General features: G+C 41.2%; 1 protein-coding gene across 2 annotated transcripts; it reads right to left on the reverse strand.

The window, feature by feature from the left end:
- Positions 1 to 524: 524 nt before the first annotated feature.
- Positions 525 to 10,594, reverse strand: Pdcl (phosducin like). 2 transcript variants are annotated; one of them, XM_070013124.1, is made up of 4 exons: positions 10,485 to 10,594; positions 7,694 to 7,870; positions 5,486 to 5,667; positions 525 to 2,740 (listed from the first exon to the last, which is right to left on the reverse strand). In XM_070013124.1, exons 2-4 carry the CDS (start codon positions 7,863 to 7,865, stop codon positions 2,189 to 2,191), a joined length of 906 nt encoding a protein of 301 aa, XP_069869225.1. In that variant the 5' UTR covers positions 7,866 to 7,870; positions 10,485 to 10,594; the 3' UTR covers positions 525 to 2,188. The 2 variants fall into 2 exon arrangements, with proteins under 2 accessions (XP_069869225.1, XP_069869216.1); XM_070013115.1 differs by having other exon boundaries at positions 10,481 to 10,593.
- Positions 10,595 to 19,574: the final 8,980 nt, after the last annotated feature.

Here is a 19,574-nt window from a genome sequence, read left to right on the forward strand (position 1 = left end):
AAATATGATACTTGCTTTTTTTCTGTCTGGCTTGTTTTATTTAATGTCTCCAATTCTATCCATTCTCTGTAATTTCATTTCTTCTTTATACCTTGATCCATTCACCTTCTGAATGGAACCTAGGGTGGTTCCATGGCTTGGATATTATGACTAGAGCTGCAAAAAACATGGGTGTACAGACAGCTGTAGCCTTTAGTTATATACCCACGAGTAGTATCACTGGATCACATGGTAGTTCTGTTTTTAGTTTTTCTGAGGACTCTCCACGCTGATTTCCACAGTGACTGGACTACTTTGAGTTCCTATCGACAGCAGGTAAGGATTCTCCCACCCCACAACTAGAAGATCGACAATGGTGGTCTCCAAATCTACTTGTTTTCTGTACTTTCCACACTTCCTGCAATAAACTTCCCTAGTCAGAAAAAAAAATGCACTCTTTTTGTTAATTAAACATAGCCAGGTATTTTCAAGATTCTTTTCTAGTTAGTGGATTTCTGAACAGCCAAGAAAACCAAAGCCATACATTTTAAAGCTAATGTTTAATTCCAGATTACATTTTCCCAATCCTAGGACATACATTTTACATATGGAAAAAAAAAACCCTCCAATGACAATCATTACTATAAATAGACACACAAAAAAGGCTAAAGAGATAGCTATAAAAGTGATACAAGGATTCATTTTGATTAGTGGAATTATGGCTTTTAAAATCTCTTTTCAGCTTAACAGTTTTTATTACATGGCTCTACCATGAACTATTACTTCCGTAATAAAAAAAAGTTTGTTGTCTTTTTTTTTTTTTTTTTGTCGGTCATGGGGCTTGAACTCTGGGCTTGGGCACTATCCCTGTGCTCTTCTGCTCAAGGCTAGTGCTCTACCACACAGCACCACAGCACCAGTTCCAGTTTTCTAGTGGTTAATTGGAGATAAGAGTCTCACGGACTTTTCTGCCCAGGCTGGCTTTAAACCATGATCCTCAGATCTCAGCTTCCTCAGTAGCTAGGATTACAGGCGTGAGCCACCAGCGCCCAGCAAGTTTGTTATCTTTCTGAGACAACCACAAAGCAAAGTACAGCAGGTCTATGCAATGGAATATATGGCTACTTTTAAATGCTATAGAAGAGTATTTAATAATATAAAAAAATTCTGATATAATATTAGCTGGCCATACTATAAAACAGTATGTTCAGAATGATCCCATGCTTTGCTTAAAAACAAACAAAATGTCTGTATGTATGCATAGAAAATACCTTAGTAAAAAATATACCAAAATATTAGTAAGTGTTTAGATGGTAAGATTAGAGATTATTCTAATTTTGTTATTTTGGCATCTGTATTTTGGCCAATTTCCCCCTACTGAATACGAATTATTTTTCCAATATGCAAAAAAAGAAGTTTAAAAAAATCCATTAAATAAAAAGTTAACTTATTAAATAACCAAGACAGACATAATAGCTATAAGTAGGATTGAAAAGTCCTATTTCAACAAGCTTTCCAGAGCACTCCAGCTCCAATGTCTGGGTCAAAAAGATGCTGTTTCCCAGCAGCAGGACCATCATCCTCTGGTACATATGCCGTAACGCTGAGCAGGACACTGACTCCAGAAGCAGAGGTTACCAGTCCTGACAGGGTAGTAAACGTTAGTTATCTGCCTCCAACTCAGGGCCTTGTGCACACTAGGCAAGTACTTTGCCACTGAGCTACATCTCAGACCCCGGTAGAGAAGAGCATCTGTGGGGCAGGGGAAGGGATGTAACTGCTTTGTATGATTACAAGTAAATATAACTTAGAATCATTTGATTACATTGATTACATTGCACATAACACACTAACTAGGGAATTCTACTCTCAGACTTGGCAAAGACCTCTAGGTCACTAAAAGACAATTTGCAGGACATTGCCTGTGTAAATATTGACTGGAAACAACAACAGAGATGTCATGCCAGAGAATCTTAAGTAAACAGCTCAAAAGCCTAGCTTCCTGTTTATATAATCCTAAGTCACTTTATTGCTAGCTGCAAGGTGAATCAGCATTTGGATTTAATCTAGGAATTTCTTGGCTTTCTATATCATAAAGGGACTACAAAGAACAGCTGGAAAGCCAGAAGATACAGGAAGGAACAAAAATAAACATAGACATGTGTCTTCCAGCCTAACCACAAGGAATCTATGCAACCAGATTATCAGCTCAATCTATTTCCAGATCGCTGTCCTCACTGTGGCAGGTGGCAGAGTTACGCAGAGACGTCAGCACCAAGACTTCTTTTTCTGGGAGTAATCCAAACTCCTGTAGAAAAGCTTCAAGGTCCACAGCAAAGAAATCCTCTCCCAGCTGGTCAGTAACACGAACAAAATTGCCAATCAATTCACCCCCCTTGTAGATGAGCAGGGCAGGAAGGGCATTCCTGGTGAACCGACTACTGGCCCCAATAACTGAGCTCTTCACACGGCAAAATTTGACAGCCGGGTACTCCGTGGCAAGGCAGATCATACAACCATTCATGGCTTCGGTGCCTGGAATGCCATCCTCATAAATATGAACCAGGATGAGAGTGCTCTTCTGTTCTTTATCAATTATGTCCAAAAACCCTTCTCCACTGGTGATCTCAAAAACCCGCCTGAACTGAGGCCCCTTATGAAATTGCTGTCGCATCTCTTCCATCCTCTGCTTCCGGTACTGCTGCAGAAACTCTTGATCATCCTGGTCCTCACTCATCATAGCAAGCTCCTTCAGAGTCATCTGCAGGAGAACCAGCAGGTGGACACTCGTGATAAATGTCAACAAACACGATGTGTTTTCAATACCAGAGACATCACACTAGATCTTCATACGCACTATATTACTGCTTTTACCTTTTTTTCTTTTATTTTGGAGGCAGGGTCTCATAATATTGCCCAGCAGGCTCCAAACTTAATCTCAAGTGAGATTAATCTCCAGCCAAGCTGGAGATTTCTTATGATATTTCCATTGACAAAGGACTTTGACATCCTCCGCTTCACAACAGGGGAGCGGGGGTTGCCCCAAGATTTTACATTATTTGCACAAGTTCATATGAATAGTAAGTCTAAGACCAGGATTTAAATTAGACTTTAGGGCTGGGAAGGTGGCTCAGTGGTAGAGTGCTTGCCTTGCATGCCTGAGGCCCTGGGTTCGATTCCTCAGCACCATATAAGCAAAAAGAAAAAAGCCAGAAGTGGCGCTGTGGTTCAAGTGGTAGAGCGCTAGCCTTGAGCTGAAGAGCTGAGGGACAGCGCCCAGGCCCAGAGTTCAGGCCCCATGACCAGACCCAAAAAATAAATAAATAAATAAATTAGACTTTAATAACCCAGGCTTTTTACAATATCAGATTGCCTCTCTATCTAAATAGGCAACATCAGGTAGTATCAGTCCATTGATCTTTTTGGTCAGTTTTTTTTGTTTGTTTTTTCTTTTTGTCTCCTAGGCCCTGTCCCTCAGCTCTTCAGTCCAAGGCTACTGCTCTACCACATGAGTCACAGTGCCACTTCCGGGCTTTTCTGTTTATGTGGTGCTGAGGAACTGAACCCAAGGCCTCATGCGTGCAAGGCAAGCACTCTACCACTGAGCCACCTTCCCAGCCCCTTTGGTCAGTTTTAACAAGGTATTTTGTTCACTGCTTTGTTTTTGTTGAAAAACAACAAGACATTAAGGAACTTCAAAAAGAACACTCATAATGTCTGCCCTGCACACACATACATACTTACATGCACTCTCTAAAAATTTATTTAATTTTTTCTGAGACAAGCTTTGTTATGTAGCCCAGGCTGGCTTGGATCTTGTTATGTAACCCCAGATGGTCTCTAACTCACAATCTTCCTGAATTACAGGTGATACCTCTAATCCCATGCACCCCAATACCTGGCTTTATTTTTCTTATTACCAGTCAACATGGTGGAATAGTTTTGCTTTTATAGTTGAGTTGTAGCCATGGGTAATACAACTTTTGCCTCTTAGCTAATTGTTAATAATAATTTGTTGGCATTTCCCCGTGTTTCCAAATAGTATTATAAAGTAATATATAGTGTCTCATTTTTAGCTTGGAATCAGTGGTTCACATTTATAATCCTATTCAGGAAGCTGAGAACTGAGCACTACAGTTCAAAGCCAGCCCAGGCAGGAAAGTCTGTAAATCTCCAATTAACAGACAAAAAGCCAGAAGTGGGAGTTGTGGCTCTAGTGGTATAAAGCTAGTCTTGGGCACAAAAGTTCAGGGAGAATACCCAGGCTCTGAGTGCAAGCTCCAGGACTGGCACACATACACAAACAACTAATATCTCATTTCTGAGATTTAGGCAGTTTCCACTTCTTTCTGTTTGAGGAAACTCAGCTGAAGAGGGATAGTCTTTCTCACACATGACCCAGGTACTCACATGACTATTACTCCATTCTGATCTCTCCCCTCAACATAAAGAAGCAAATGTGAGTAGCAGGTGTCCTGCCGTAGGCCCAATTTATGTGACAGAATAAAGGTAAGTCCTCCTTTTCCTGTCCTGGTGAAGTAAGACATCTATGCTTCTGTTATAACCTTTTCATTGGTGAGGGGCAAGAGATAAGAACACCATCTTATACTGTGTCATAATTAAGCAGATCATCATGAGTTTGCAGCCTTACTGATAACCAGTCTTCTTCCTATCACATGGCCCTCCACTCTATCCTGGCCTCCCAGAGTATCTGACTTGTTACTGTCTTTGCCAGAGTTTGAGGCCCAGAAATCATCATCCACCTGGTTCAAGATGAACGCTTCTCTGTTTAATGCTCTTATCTGCTCCCTAATCCTGGCTGGTATTTTAGTTTTAGACCATAGCTAAGAGGTTTTCAGGCACTCCAGTGTGTTCATTCTTCCACGGTCAGAGGGCACAGGGGTAACACAATCCTTTCATAATACTGAGAAGGTAAAGGAGCATCAGACACTTGGTTCCAAATATCTTTCAATGTCTATTCTTTCTAACATAATGTCTGCACAGAATAAATCCTCATGAAATGGCTTCAAAAAAAATTGGAACAACATCATGGAAAGAGCAGGAAAATCTGAATTAAGCCAACTAGGCTTATGGAATGCATTACAACTTCCCTGTTAAGTATTGGTTTCTCATCTATAAACTGCAGAAAATAAATATTACCACATTTGATATGAAAAAGGTGTCTTCCTTCAGGTTACTTCTGGCTTAAAACAAGATTTCAATAAAAGAAAACTAACAGCACTTTCAACAGACCAGTCCCTGTAATAGGGAAATACTGACCTATAATTTAGCCAATGAAAAAACAGATTCAGAAAGGAAAAGGTTTTTCCACAATCACTGAGAGCAGACCTGAGATCAAATATTGGTGTGTCTGATATGGCTCTCTATCTAACTGGAACTGCAGTTTCTCACAGGCCAAACCAAATCTCCTTTGTCTACTAAAGCATTAAGCTCAGTTCTAGCAGCCAGGGCAACATCAAAGACAAGCCTGTGTACTGCTGATTACCTTCCCACTGATCTTCTCCTGGAGGTCTTTTTGTTTCTGTTGCTCCTCCTCTTCATCCAGATGGGACCTGCAGGTCATGGACAACTTCTTGATTAGCCTCTCCATCTCCCGGCACTGTTCCTCCCTCTGCTCCGTCTCCAACTGCTTGAAGCGACGCCAGTCATTGATAACACCTTTTGGGCCTGTGCAAGATGAACATGGATATGACCACAAATGGACAAGGAACTGTGGACCACTCATGTTACCCTGATGGATCACTCTCTTGATCTTAACATGAAGCTTCTGTGTACTCTGTCACAGGGCAGCATGGTCTACTTAGTGAGGTGGACTGCAGTACAGTGTGTGATAATTAAAGCATCAAGTTAATGTTCAGGGTTAGGAGACTAGCTACATAAATTATAACTCATTTATTCAAAGGAAAAATAAGAAACACTTAGCAGAAATGAGGCTGTTCTGTATTTCCTGCATTGAGATGCTTCAAATATACCAGATCAAAAATAATAACAATAGGAGAAAAATGAGGGAGGGGTAACAAGTTTGACAAGAAATGTACTTATTACTTACTTATATAACTGGAACCCCTCTGTATATCACCTTGACAATAAAAAAAATAATATAATAATAACAAGTCAGGCACAGCAGTACATGCCAGTAGTCCTAGTTATTAGGAAGGCTGAGGAAGGATGAGTTAAGACCAAGAGTTCAAGACCAACCTAGGCAACACAATGATATCCCATCTCTAAAAGTAAAAATATGATAATCCAGGATGGCAAAAAAATTTTAAAGTATAATACAACAGTACAATGAAAAATATCACATTGCTGGTTAAGCTATAAATTACAGCCACAGTGATACCTGGAGGATCTCAGTTCAAAGCCAGCAGAAAAATACAAAGACTCCATCTCCAATTAACCAGCAAAATGTTGCACAATCAGGAAAGCCAAGTGGGAGCACAGGCTGTGAGTTCAAGCCCCAGTACCAGCACCAAAAAAAAAGAAAAGAAATTGGTGCCACGCCTACAATATTAAAAAGTGGATTGGGATATACCTCAGTGAGATAGTACTAGGGGGCTGGGAGTGTGGCTCAGTGGTAGAGTGCTTGCCTAGCATGCATGAAGTCCTGGGTTAGATTCCTCAGTACCACATAAACAGAAAAAAACAAAGTAGGGCTGCTGCTCAAGTGATAGAGCTAGCCTTGAGCAAAAGAAGCTCAGGGACAGTACCCATACTGAGTTCAATCCCCAGGACTGGCCAAAAAAAAAAGAACACTAGGTTAGCACATGTGGAGCCCTAGGTTCAATCCCCAAAACTGCCAAAAAGAAATTTTTTAAAAAAGATAAAAACAGGGGATGGGAAGGTGGCTCTGTGGTAGAGTGCTTGCCTCGCATGCATGAGGCCCTGGGTTTGATTCCTCAGCACCACATTAGCAGAAAAGGCCAGAAGTGGCACTGTGGCTCAAGTGGTAGAGCGCTAGCCTTGAGCTGAAGACTTCAGGGACAGCACCCAGGCCCAGAATTCAAGTCCCATGACCAACCAAAACAAAACAAAACAAAACAAAACAAAAAAACAGGCCATACTCACACCTGTAATCCTAGCACTTAGGAGGCTGAGATCTGAGGATCACAGTTTAAAGCCAGCCCAGACAGAAAAGTCTATGAGACTCCTCTCCAATTAACCACCAGAAAACCAGAAGTTGCAGTGTAGCTCAAAGTGGTAGAGCACTAGCCTTGAGCAAAAAAAAGCTCAGGAACAGTACCCAGGCCCTGAGTTCAAGCCCCACGATCAACAACAACAACAAAAAGATAAAAACAAGGAGGCTACAATGCTTGATAAGAAATGTACTCATTATCTTGCCCATGTAATTGTAGCCCCTCTGTACAGTATTTTCACAATAAAAAAATAAAATAAAATAAAAAGATAAAAACAAAAGTATAAATTTCTAGGAATATACATATACCTATGACTTATGGGATATCAAACAAATATTAATCTTGAGAAACACAACTCAATCCAAGCTCAGTCTGTTCATTGCTTTGCTGCTATGCACTGACATTTGCACTGTGTAATGAAAAGGCAAGAAGTATACACAATAAAGTAACAACATTAAGTTACCTTTGGAAGCGAGGCAGGTGTTTAGAGAAAAGAGATCAGAAGACATAATAAAGTGCTATTTCTGAGGCCTGTTCTCAGAGCTCAGGGTTTCCAGTACCTGTGTTAACTGAGATGCCTTCGCCTGCCATCTCAGCCTCTGGAGGCATGGAACCACTGGCCAGGGGACCCCCACCTCCTTCTTTGTCTTCATGGTCACTGTCCTCATCTTCACTGGTACTATAGTAGTACTGCAGCTTCTCCCCCAGCAACTTGTCATCCAGGGTCGTCATGGTACCTGAGAGAAGGGGCAATGTATCAGATCAGGCTTTTTACAGACTTAAATACATAGGCTATATGCTAAAATTAACCTAAGTGTTTTCATAAGTAGATTCTCAACAAATCCCATGACGCTGTGTGATGGTTTATCATACTCTGTGTGTGTATGTGTGTTTTCATAGTGTGTGTGTGTGTGTGTGTGTGTGTGTGTGTGTGTGTGTGTGTGTGTGTGTGTGTGTGTGTGTGTGTGTGTGTGTGTGTGTGTGTGTGTGTGTGTGTGTGTGTGTGTGTGTGTGTGTGTGTGTGTGTGTGTGTGTGTGTGTGTGTGTGTTGGGACTGGAGCTTAAATTCAGGGCTTCATGCTTTCTCAGCTTTTCCTCACAAGGCTGGTGCTCCAGCACCACGTAAGCCACACCTCTACTTCTGGCTTAAAAAAAAAAAGCTTATTGTTATTATAAAGATGATATACAGAGGGGCTACAGTTAATCCGGTATACACTTATATAAATCCAGTAAAGACTACATTTTTTTTGGGGGGGGGAGGGAGGGTCCGGTCGTGGGGCCTGAACTCTGGGCCTGGGCACTGTCCCTCAGCTCTTCAGCTCAAGGCTAGCACTCTACCACTTGAGCCACAGTGCCACTTCCAGCTTTTTTTTTCCTGCTTATGTGGTGCTGAGGAATCGAACCTAGGGCCTCAAGCATGCAAGGCAAGCGCTCTACCACTGAGCACCTTCCCAGTCCAAGACTACACTTCTTAAGCCAGGTGCTGTTAGCTCATACCTATAATCCTAACTACTCAGGAGGCCAAGATTTGAGGATCATGGTTCAAAGCCAGCCCAGGAAGATAAGTCTGTGAGATTCTATCTCCAATTAATTACCAGAAAACCAGAAGTGAAGCTGTGGCTCAAAGTGGTAGAGCACTAGCCATTAGCAAAAAGCACTCAGGGACAGTGCCTAGGCATTGAGTTCAAGCCCCACGACCAAACAAAAAACAAAAAAGAGCACATTTCTTTCTGGATAATGTTACCCCTCCCCTCACTCTCACCTAGTTTCTCCCTCCTGTACCCATCCACAAGTTTGTATAGTACATTTTCAACATGGTGTCTAGTCAGTCACTTCCGGCTTTTTGGTAGTTAATTGGAGGCAAGAATCTCTCAGATTTGTCTGCTCAGGCTGGCTGCTCTCAACCTCCTGAGTAGCTAGGATTACAGGCATGAGCCACCTGTACTGGCTCTTACTCTTCTTATGAAAAGTCAAAGTTTTTTTGGCTAAGATTTCCAATAAATGGTGAAGCTGCTAAGATCCAGGAATAACTAACTTCAGAAACTTGAAAGATGAGCTATTGTTTTCCAAGTAATTTACATTTGCACCAGTGCACTGACCAGGAGGAACTTACTCTGCTGACTAGAGTTTTATCTATGCTTGCTTTTAATTTTCCCAACAAGACTACTATCTAACTGAAAAACTGGGTAAGAATCATCAAAAGGAACGAGCAAGAGTATTATGATGGGTTAGGGGTAAATAATCTCAACACCCTGGATTCAATCCCTAGTATTGAAAGAAAAAAGAAGACTATAATGCTAACCAGGCCAGCACTTGGGAAGTGGAGGCAGAATTCCAGTTTGAGAATAGCCTGGACTATATAGTGAGACCCTATCTCAAAAAAAAAAAAAAAAAAATGAGTATGCTGATTCTAAGTCAGACACTGCTCTCAATGACAGATTAGATATGTGATCACTGTAGGCAGACGTTGATGCCAAGGTGTTAATAATAACCAAATGTTTAAAGGACTCTTCTCAGGGCAAGATTTAGGTATCAGAATAGTCAGAGACATTTTGGAGAGAGGCGCCATTCGAGGATTGTTTGCAGGCTTCTTTGAAGATCCAGATGGAATGGGGAAGAGGCGAACCCTCTTTCCCCTAAGCATCCCAATACCATACTGCCTTCATCAAAGACATCACAGGACCTGTTATATACTCCATTACGAAGTGACTCTTGAACTCTAACAACTAGTAATCCGAATCTCCAACGCTCAGTACAACCTCCGCGGCGCAGTTTGGCAAACCCCTACAGTAGGATGCTGACTGGATTGGTAGCAGAGTCCTGCAACCCGGGCTGGTAAACTGGAGAAACGTGGTGCAAAGAAGACGAAGGTAACCAAGAAAAAGGAACAGGAGCCACGGAGAGGCCGAACTAAAGGCACATGGAGGTGGCAAGGATGGACCAAGTGGGGCACAAAGGGGACAGAGAGCAAGAAGGAGGTAAGGCGTGAGGAGGGGCGAGAGGCGGGGCCGCTGAGGATGGTGAAAAGGAAGGGGGCGGGGCCGAGGAGAGGTGTGCGCGCGGGAAAGTGGGACCCATGGGAGGGCGTGGCACGCTAGAAGGTGGGGCCGGCCAAGGCGCAGGCACGCACGCTGAGGCGGGGCCAACGGAGGGGCGTGGCTAGCAGAGAGCTAGGGCGGAGCCCGGAAGAGCCGTGGAGCACCTCCTAGGAGTGTTAAACAATTAGTCCAGGGGAAGTCGCGGACACCGTGGAGACGGAGGGCCACAGACAAGGCCGCGTTGCCCGGATTCACCAGCCACCCTTCTACCCACCCGGGCCTAAACACAGCGGACCCCGGTGCAGTTACCCGCCTTGGTCGGTCCGGATCCCTTTGGGCTCCCACTGAGAGGAAGAAAGGAGCGCGGCCGCCCTGAGCGCTGGGAGAAAAGATCCCGGAGTCCCGACCGCGCGGGCCAATGACGCGGCCTTCCGGCGTGATGGCGGGCGCACGCCAACCAATGAGGCCCTGCTTCCGCTAGGGAAAATACGGGTTCGACGTTGGGACAAAAATGTCCCGACAGTGTTCTGCACTGGTTTCTTTTTTGCTTTGGATTCCAAAAGATTTATTTAGGCCCATTATAAATGTATATTTTATTTGTTCTAGGTCATATGGGGTCTGTTAAAACAGAAAACGACTCCGGGACATTAGTTTGACAGAATACAGAGCCACTTAAGTACAGAAGTTAAAGCAAAAAAATGTAAAGCTTAGTTTAATAAGTCTATTTGTTTAACTTATTATTTTTCAGAAGTCAAATCTCTTTTTGACAGAAAACAGAACACTGTATGAAATCCGGAAATACTAGGATAAGGACATCGATAGGACAACTGAAAAAACTATTAACTGCTACTATTTAATAGTTTTGCATGAGTAGTTAACAGAACTTCCACGTGGTTTTATAAGATGCTAACCTCTGAAAATTCCGGATGAATAACACAATCCTATATTTACGATATTTGGTTCCACATAAACTGATTTCAAATGTGGAGCCTTTGTTGAGGGGTCCAATACACCACTTGAGCCATAGCTCCACTTTCATATTTCCTATGTTATCACTGCTGTTTTGAATTCTTTGTCAGTTTGTGCCAATGTCTGTGTCATATAAAGTTTGAATTCCAGTCTTTGGATTATTTTATTTTATTTTTGTAAGAAATGAGAGGCGAGCAAAGGCACGTTTAACCTTGTAATTGTATTGTTGAAATATGGACATCTTAATAGGACTACAAGAACTGAGGTACATAGTTTCTGTGGCTGAAACAGGCTTTCCTACTACTTAGTAAAAAAAAAAAAACTGCTTTAATCTAGTGAGAGTTGGGCTCAGTTTGGAGTTTGTTGCTATGGTTACCCTCAGTACACTACAGCCTTCAAAATATAATATAGTTTATCAGTGTCTAGGGTAAAGATTTGTTACACTGAAAAAAAATTCTCCTAGATTCTGAGATGTTGTGCCTTAGAGGGTCTACTTGCGCATTTCATTCCTTTTCATTTTCCATCTGAAGAATATTCTATTCTTGTTCCAAATATTTGGTGTTGGGTGTGGTTATGTTTCTATTCTCATTAATGTTTAGTCTTAAGTGTATTGTGGTCCTTGGTTTTAGAGGAAGGAGTAGTCTGATGGGTTTTCCAGTTCCTCTACTGTAATTGTGGGCCCACTGCAAAACCCTATCACACCCTAGGAGTATATTTTTATGTTTAAACTCTTTTTATTGTTCCAAGCAACCATGAGTTTTCATTAGTGCCCTAAAAACATTGTCCCACCTACCCACCAACATAAAATTAAGGCTTTTGTTCCTTAGTTGGGATTCCAGACATTTATCTGGGTAGTTTCTTGCTCTTCTGTATGGCTGCTATTCCTTTTTTTCCAGGTCAGCACCTTGATATTTCTTATGCTATTTAGTCTCTTTTTCTGTGTACCTGGTGGGATTTCTGTAAGCAAAAAAACCTTAAAGAGTACTTAAATCCCCCTTATTTTCTGTAACCTGCAGAGACTACTTTTTAGCCTATCCATGACCATCGCCAAGTTGCCAAGTGTTGTTGAATTCTTGACTTTGCGTATTAGTTGCATCTAACTCAGCTGAGAAAGCTTCATCCCTCTCTACAGGTTGTCTCTCCTGAGAATTTCAGGCAATTGGTTGCTGTGTAACCTCCACTCGGATAATCTAATAGGCATAATTATGGTCCCCAAGACAATTCCACACCCTACTCCCTAGAACTATGAATATGATGAAAGCAATGAATCGGTTAACTGGATTAACTGGTTCCTAGCCCTTAAGCAAGTCTGTTTTTCACTACATCTGTTTCACCTCACTCCTGATACCATATTCTCCAAAGAATTAACTGATAAAGTCAGTCTGACCTGAAAATAAGAACAAGGGAAAACCAGTCACCTGCCCTACAATCTGCTTTGTTTTTGTTTTTGTTTTTTTGGTGGGTTTTCTTTTTCCAGTCATTCATGGGGTTTAACTCAGGGCTTGGGTGCTGCCCCAGAGCTTTTCTGCTCAAGGCTAGCACTCTACCACTTTAAGCCACAGCACCACTTCCAGTTTTCTGGTGGTTATTTGGAGAGAAAGAGACTCACAGACTTTCCAGCATGATCTGGCTTTGAATTGTGATCCTCAGCCTCCTGAGTAACTAGGATTACAAGCAAGAGCCACTGGCATCTGGCCTAATCAGTAATCTTTCCTTAAGTTTACAGGAACCAGGAATATTGGAACACTATGGGAACCACATGAAAATAATTGACTACTCAATAATTAATGTCCATTCCTGAGCTCACCTGGCTGTGATTAAAATCAGACTTCTCAAGAAGCCCCATATAAGCTTTTTTACTTGTGAGCCTGACAAATGGAATTTGGGATGAAAGTTATTTCCCAACTTTGCTTGCTTGCTTGTCAGTAAAGTGTTTTCTGTTACTAGCTTTATTAGGTGGCAGTGGACACAGATCCTTCGCAAAGTTACCAGATAACCAACTGTTCAAATGGCAAAAGGGATTTTGCAAATATACTTAAGGTTACTAATCAACAGGCCTTAAAATATAGAAATTAGCTGAATGCTGATGGCTCATATCTGTGATCCTAGCTACTCAGGAAGCTGAGATAAGGATCACAGTTCAAAGGCAGCCTGGGCAGGAAAGTAAATCTCCAAGTAACTATATATATATAATACCTAATACATATACAACCATATATACTAAACATATACTTAATGTGTATATGTATATATGCACTTATGTATGTATATGTATATATATATATATATATATATATATATATATATATATATATACACACACATAATCTGAATGGGCCAAATGTAATCAAATGAGTCTTTGAAAACAGAGAGCATTAACTGGTTACTGGCAAAAATCAGAAAGATTTGAAGCATGCCAGGGATTGGTGATATTGTTGGTTGCTGGTTAGAATTATGAAGGGAGCCATGTGAAAGAAGAATGTGGACAGAATTTATAAACAAAAGATAATAATGCTGATAACCTGTAAGAAGGTGAATTCTCACAAGAATGAGTGTGAAAGTAGATTCTTCCCCATAGTCTCCAGAAAAGAATGTACAGTAGTCCTGACAACACTTTTACTTCAGTTCTAAGATCCTCATTTAGTCAGACTGTGTTTAGACTACTGACCTACAGACCCTGTGAAGTAATGTAGTTAAAGTTAGCAAATCAGTGTTCATTATGGCAGCAAGAGAAAATTAAACCAGGTGCAGGTGTTTCACACCAGTAATCCTAGCAACTCAGGAGGCTGAGATCTGAGGATCACAGGTCAAAGCCAGTCCAGGCAGAAAAGTCTGTGAAACTCTTACCTCCAATTAACCACCAGAAAACTGGAAATGGCACTGTGGCTCAAAGTGGTAGAGCACTAGTATGAGCAAAAAAGCGCAGGGACAGCGCCCAGGCCCTGAGTTCAAGCCCCCTGACTGACAAAAGAAAAAAAATTAATATTGCATAGATGAGTTTAGAAAAAAAATGAATTGGAAGTTAAACTGATCCTTTTGCATTGCAAAGAGATAAATGCCGTTTTTCTGTATTCCAAGGTAAAAACTCAAAAGTTCCTGGTCCTAGATTCTTTTTTGTTGTTGTGTCTCTCCCTCCCTCCCTCCCTCCCTCCCTTCCTTCCTTCCTTCCTTCCTTCCTTCCTTCCTTCCTTCCTCTCTCCCCAGTACTGGGGCTTGCACTCAGGGCCTAGGTGCTATTCATGAGCATTTTTGTTCAAGGCTAGCAACTTACCACTTGAGCCACTTACATACAGCTTTTTGGTGGTTAATTGGAGATAAGTCTTATGGACTTACCTGCCTGGGCTGATTTTGAACCATGATTCTCAGATCTCAGTCTCCTGAGTAAGATTATTGGTATGAGCCAACAGCACCCAGCATTTTCTTTTTTTATGACATAGTTTCCCTGTGTTATCCAGACTAAACTTGAATTCTTTGGCAAAAGTGATCTATCGGCTTTTGGAGATTATTTAAGTTAGATTTGTAATTAGTCAATAAGATCCGATATCAGGATTTAAGATAGTAAGAAGTGGGACAAGATGGTGGATTAGAAGATTTCTCACTTATGAAGGAGAATTAAGGTGACAAAGGAGAGACTATATTCTAAAAGAGATGAAGAGTATCAGGAATCACAAGAGGTGACAAAGCTGAAAGAAACTTGGGAGAGATAGAAAATATGACAGAAAAAAGAAATAGGTGAGGAAAGGGGGAGAAGTAGATACAACCACGGTGACTAAGCTTGGTAGCTCTGGATAGAGTGGCAGACATAGCCACAGGGTAGTTTCCTGCTTCCTGCAAACACTGTGAGGATTTGGTGTGCCAGTGACAACTCCTGTATGGCAGGCAAGAGTTGAAGAAGGACATTATATCACTATCTCAAAGAGATATGAAGGTGTCAGGAGGTGCTAACATAAAGGACCTACAGAGAAAGTCATGCAGCAAGATGCTCAGGCAATGCTGGGTATGAAGGTTAGTACCCCTGACTTCTCTGGAGAATGAACCCCATCACCTAAGGGCCAGAGCAGAAATAGCTCTGTACTCCACTGAGTGGAAGGCTTGGCCTCTTAGCTGTGTGAGACTATTACTAGGCAGGATTAAGAGCCCTGAACCCAAGTCCCCTGAATCATGTGACTTTCCCAGTCTCCTTCTTCCCACTCAGTAGTTTAACCAATTAAAGGAGACCCTAAATTCAGCCAGAGTCCCAGCACATAGATTCTTAGCTAGGTACCAGTGGCTCATGCCTGTAATCCTAGCTAATTAGCTGAGATCTGAGTGTGACAGTTTGAAGCCAGTTTGGCAGAAAAATCCATGAGACTCTTATCTCCAGTTAACCACCAAAAAGTCAGAAGTGGAGCTGTGGCTCAAGTGATAGACCAATAGCCTTGATCAAAAAATCACCCAGGCCCTAGTTCAAGCCCCAGGACTAGCACACACACACACACGCACACGCGCGCGTGCGCACACACACACACACACACACACACACACACATTCTTCAAGCATCTGAGAAAAACAGAAAACTTGTCTGCTTCCATAGCTTTAGTAGTAATATTTTGGCAACAATATTATAATTAACAATATTATCAAAATGTAGAAAACTAAAGTCACTTCTCTTTTTAAAGATATCGTTCATTGTTATTACCAAGCCAGATTAGAGCTCCATTAAATTTTAAGAGACTTTATAACAACAGAATATAAACTTTATAATGTAAATAGGGTCAATTACACAAATTGACCTTTAAATTCTAAACCAACTTTGATTTTTTGACTTTGTTATATTATATATAATATACATTATATACATAAATATATCTACTACATAGTCATATAGTAATAATACTATAAATATTGGCACTATTTCTCCCTAAATGTATAGTAGCATTCACTTGTGAAACATATGGGTAGGAAGGTTTCCATAATGAACTAAATCTCCATAGTAGATATATGGTAGAGCATGCAGCTTTTAAAACAAGTCTTGATGAATTTATTGCCTCAGCTCTCAATTCATTTTTTTTTTTTTTTTGTCAGTTGGGGGCTTGAACTCTAGGACTGGGCACTGTCCCTCAGCTCTTCAGCTCAAGGCTAGTGTTCTATCACTTAAGCCACAATGCCACTTCTGTTTTTTGTTTGTTTGTTTTTCTGGTGGTTTATTGGGATGTCTCATGGACTTTCCTGCCCAGGCTGGCTTTGAACCTCGAGCCTCAGATTTCAGTCTCCTGAGTAGCTAGGATTACAGGTGTGAGCTACTGACACCTGGCTTCTCAATTTAGGCTCTGTAATAAAGAACAATCAATTGAATTATCTCTCCTCCACAGTGAGCACCACGATAAGGGCACTGGATGAGCATTCCTAGTTTCCAGCAACTGCAAAGTCAGTCAGTTATGGGGATATAAGGATGTCAGTGTAGGGCTTCCCTAACCATGCATTTAGAACATGTGGTTGACATTGCAACTTTGGCCTAGACTGCCAATAACTTTCCCACAGTGCTCTCAACATGGAAACTGGTAGCCTGAAGTCTTTCTATCCCCACCAGTTTCCAAAAGTTTCCTGTCCACACTAGTGGTAATTCCCTCTTTGGCTGCCTTTTATCTGAGACTTGAAGAGTAGCTTTCCGTTTGCCAGCTATTATGGCCTGAATCAACCACCAAACTTCTCCCACCACTGGGTGAACTACATGTTATCCAGTGAGATGACAGCCTTAGGAGAGTCCCTTTCCAAATTTGTCTTTCCTCAGGTACTCTCCAAGCTACAGGGTATTACATGGTATTTCCTCTTACCTTGTAGTTACTCCTTCGTTTAAGAACTCTTTATTACTTTCTCCTATAAACCTATAAACCTCAGTGCATAGTTTCTACCTCCTCATTGGATGTAAACTGATATAATTCCCAAAGTCCTCTGCTTTCTGGGTTTCATGTCCTCCTCTTAGGTATGGACTTGACCTACGAAAGATTTACAATACCACAAAAGCAATGAGATGTTGCTTCCAAGATTAGGCTATGAGACTGATTTCTTTCCAGCCTGCTTTGCTCTCTCTGGCTCTTCCTGTTTTGGATGAACCAATTTCATCCAGTCTTATATTGTGAGATATCTTACGAGGCAAGGGATTGCCAGCAGCCCTTAGTCAAGAAGCAATGAAACCCAGGCCTTCATTCCAATAGTTCATAAAGAAAAACTGCCAAAATCACAGGAGTGTGCTTGGAAGCACATCCCTCCTTAATTCAGCTGAGATGACTACAGTGCTAGCTAATACCTAGACTTCAGCCCCAAGCAGAAGACCCATCTGAATCACACTCACATTTCTGACTTACAGGATCTATGAGATGTCAAGTGCTAATGTGTTAAGCTACTAGGTTTCAGGGATAAATTGTTGACAATAGAAAATATGGGGTTATTACAACTTTCCTTTTCATCTTGTATCCATTTAAGCAAATTGAGTATTCAGAGAATTTGTCATAAACTTTGTAGTCTAAATTATTAACTTCCTTGAAAGAATACCAACTTATTTGCTCAATACTTTGGAAATAAAAACTATATCCACACACAAACATATGTGCAAATGTTTAAAATAGCTTTATTTGCAGTAGTTAAAAATTCAAAACAACGCAAATGCCTTTTAATGAGTGGATAGTTTAACAAACTATGGTACATCCATACCACAGTTTACTACTGAGCAATATAAAGGAACAAACTATTATTACATGCAACAAGATGGATGGATTTTAAGGGAACTGCACTGAGTATGGGGAAAAATGCCAGTCCCTAAAGGCTACATGATATAATTTCATTTATATAACATTCTTAATACAACAGTATTAGAGATGGAGGACAGATTAGCAGATGCCAGGATTTATGGAGCTGAGCATGGAAGAGAAGAAAATGTATATGAATATGAAGGCCTAAAAGGAGGCTCACTGAGCAGTGTGTGTTTCACAAACCCACGTGAGAAAACTGCATAACACACCACATGCATCAGTGCCTGTGTGTATAATACATAACACATGCACAGTGAATGACTGTGAAGCTGGTGAGATCTGAAAAAGACCCGTGGATTGTAGAGATATCACTTTCCTGGTTCTGATACCCGAGAAATGGAGGGTGATCTTCCTGAATGTTGTGAAATGTGTGAATCTATAATCATTTCAAAACATGAAGTTGGAAAAACACTTCAGCTAGTCTCCATCCCTCTTGGGTTTAAAGATCTATTTTAAATTGTACCTCTCCTGATGCTCATTGAAGATGACTTTTATAGAACAGAGCAGAAATGCCAGTCATGATGTTATCTGATAGGAATTGGAGAAACTGTTAAACGCTTGAAAATTATTTCCTTAGGTATTAATTACAGCGCAAACAATCTGGAATTTCATTTACTAAGTTTCCTCTCTCTTTTGCCTAAATTGCCTAGCCATGGTTCTTCTTTCTCTTCCTTCTTCCTGATCTCACTGTCCTTGTAATAATTACATCTGTTCTCAGTAACAGGGGCTGTGTGCATGTCTAATCCATTTTCTACCCAATAAATTCTATCAGTTCTTCCTTCCTGCTCTTCAAACCCATTTTCTTTCCCTTTGTTCCTGCTTTGCTGTGTTGTCAGCACTACTTACCTACGTTGTTCACCAGGTTTCCTAGCAGGTCTATCTCCATCTTTCACACTACCGATAAACTGATCTTTTATTTTTAGTCGGTCAGTCATGAGGCCTGAACTCTGGGCCTGGGCACTGTCCCTCAGCTCTTCAGCTCAAGGCTAGCGCTCTACCACTTGAGCCACAGTGTCAAGTCTGACTTTTTCTGCTTATGTGGTGCTGAGGAATCGAACCCAGCGCCTCATGCCTGCAAGGCAAGCACTCTACCACTGAGTCACCTTCCCAGCCCACACAAATTGATCTTTATAAATCCCCACCTGTTCCAATAACTTACTTCCTCATAGTCTCTTCAGTATGTTATCATCCTAAGATGTCCATATCTACTTATTTTAGCTGTATGACAATAAGCAAGTTCCCTACCACCCCTGCCTCAGTTTTCTTGCCTGTAAAGAATGAGAGCAATGCTACACTATATGCACAGCACTATACTATGTCTGGAACATATTAAGTGCTCTGAGAGTTAGCAATTTATGTTATTACTCAATCATAATTCCTTGGAAATGTCTTCCCCTGTAATACTTGGGCAAAAATAGCATCAAACTACCATTCCTACTATCTCTTTAGGAGGGAGAGAGGGCAGACTTAAATTAGAATTTTGGCTCTCTACTTTCTAGTTATGAGATCTTAACAAGTTATTGATATCACGATATAAAACAGTAGTTACAATATCTATAGCAGAAGATGGTTTATATCCAGTTGGTAGCTGTGAAGTAAGAGTAGCTGTTCAGGTCCTTCCCTTATCTCTCTTGCAGATAGCCTAC

The sequence above is a fragment of the Dipodomys merriami genome, unplaced genomic scaffold, assembly GCF_024711535.1.
Source record: "Dipodomys merriami isolate MVZ:Mamm:240054 unplaced genomic scaffold, mDipMer1.0.p SCAF_11, whole genome shotgun sequence".
Lineage (NCBI taxonomy): Eukaryota > Metazoa > Chordata > Mammalia > Rodentia > Heteromyidae > Dipodomys > Dipodomys merriami.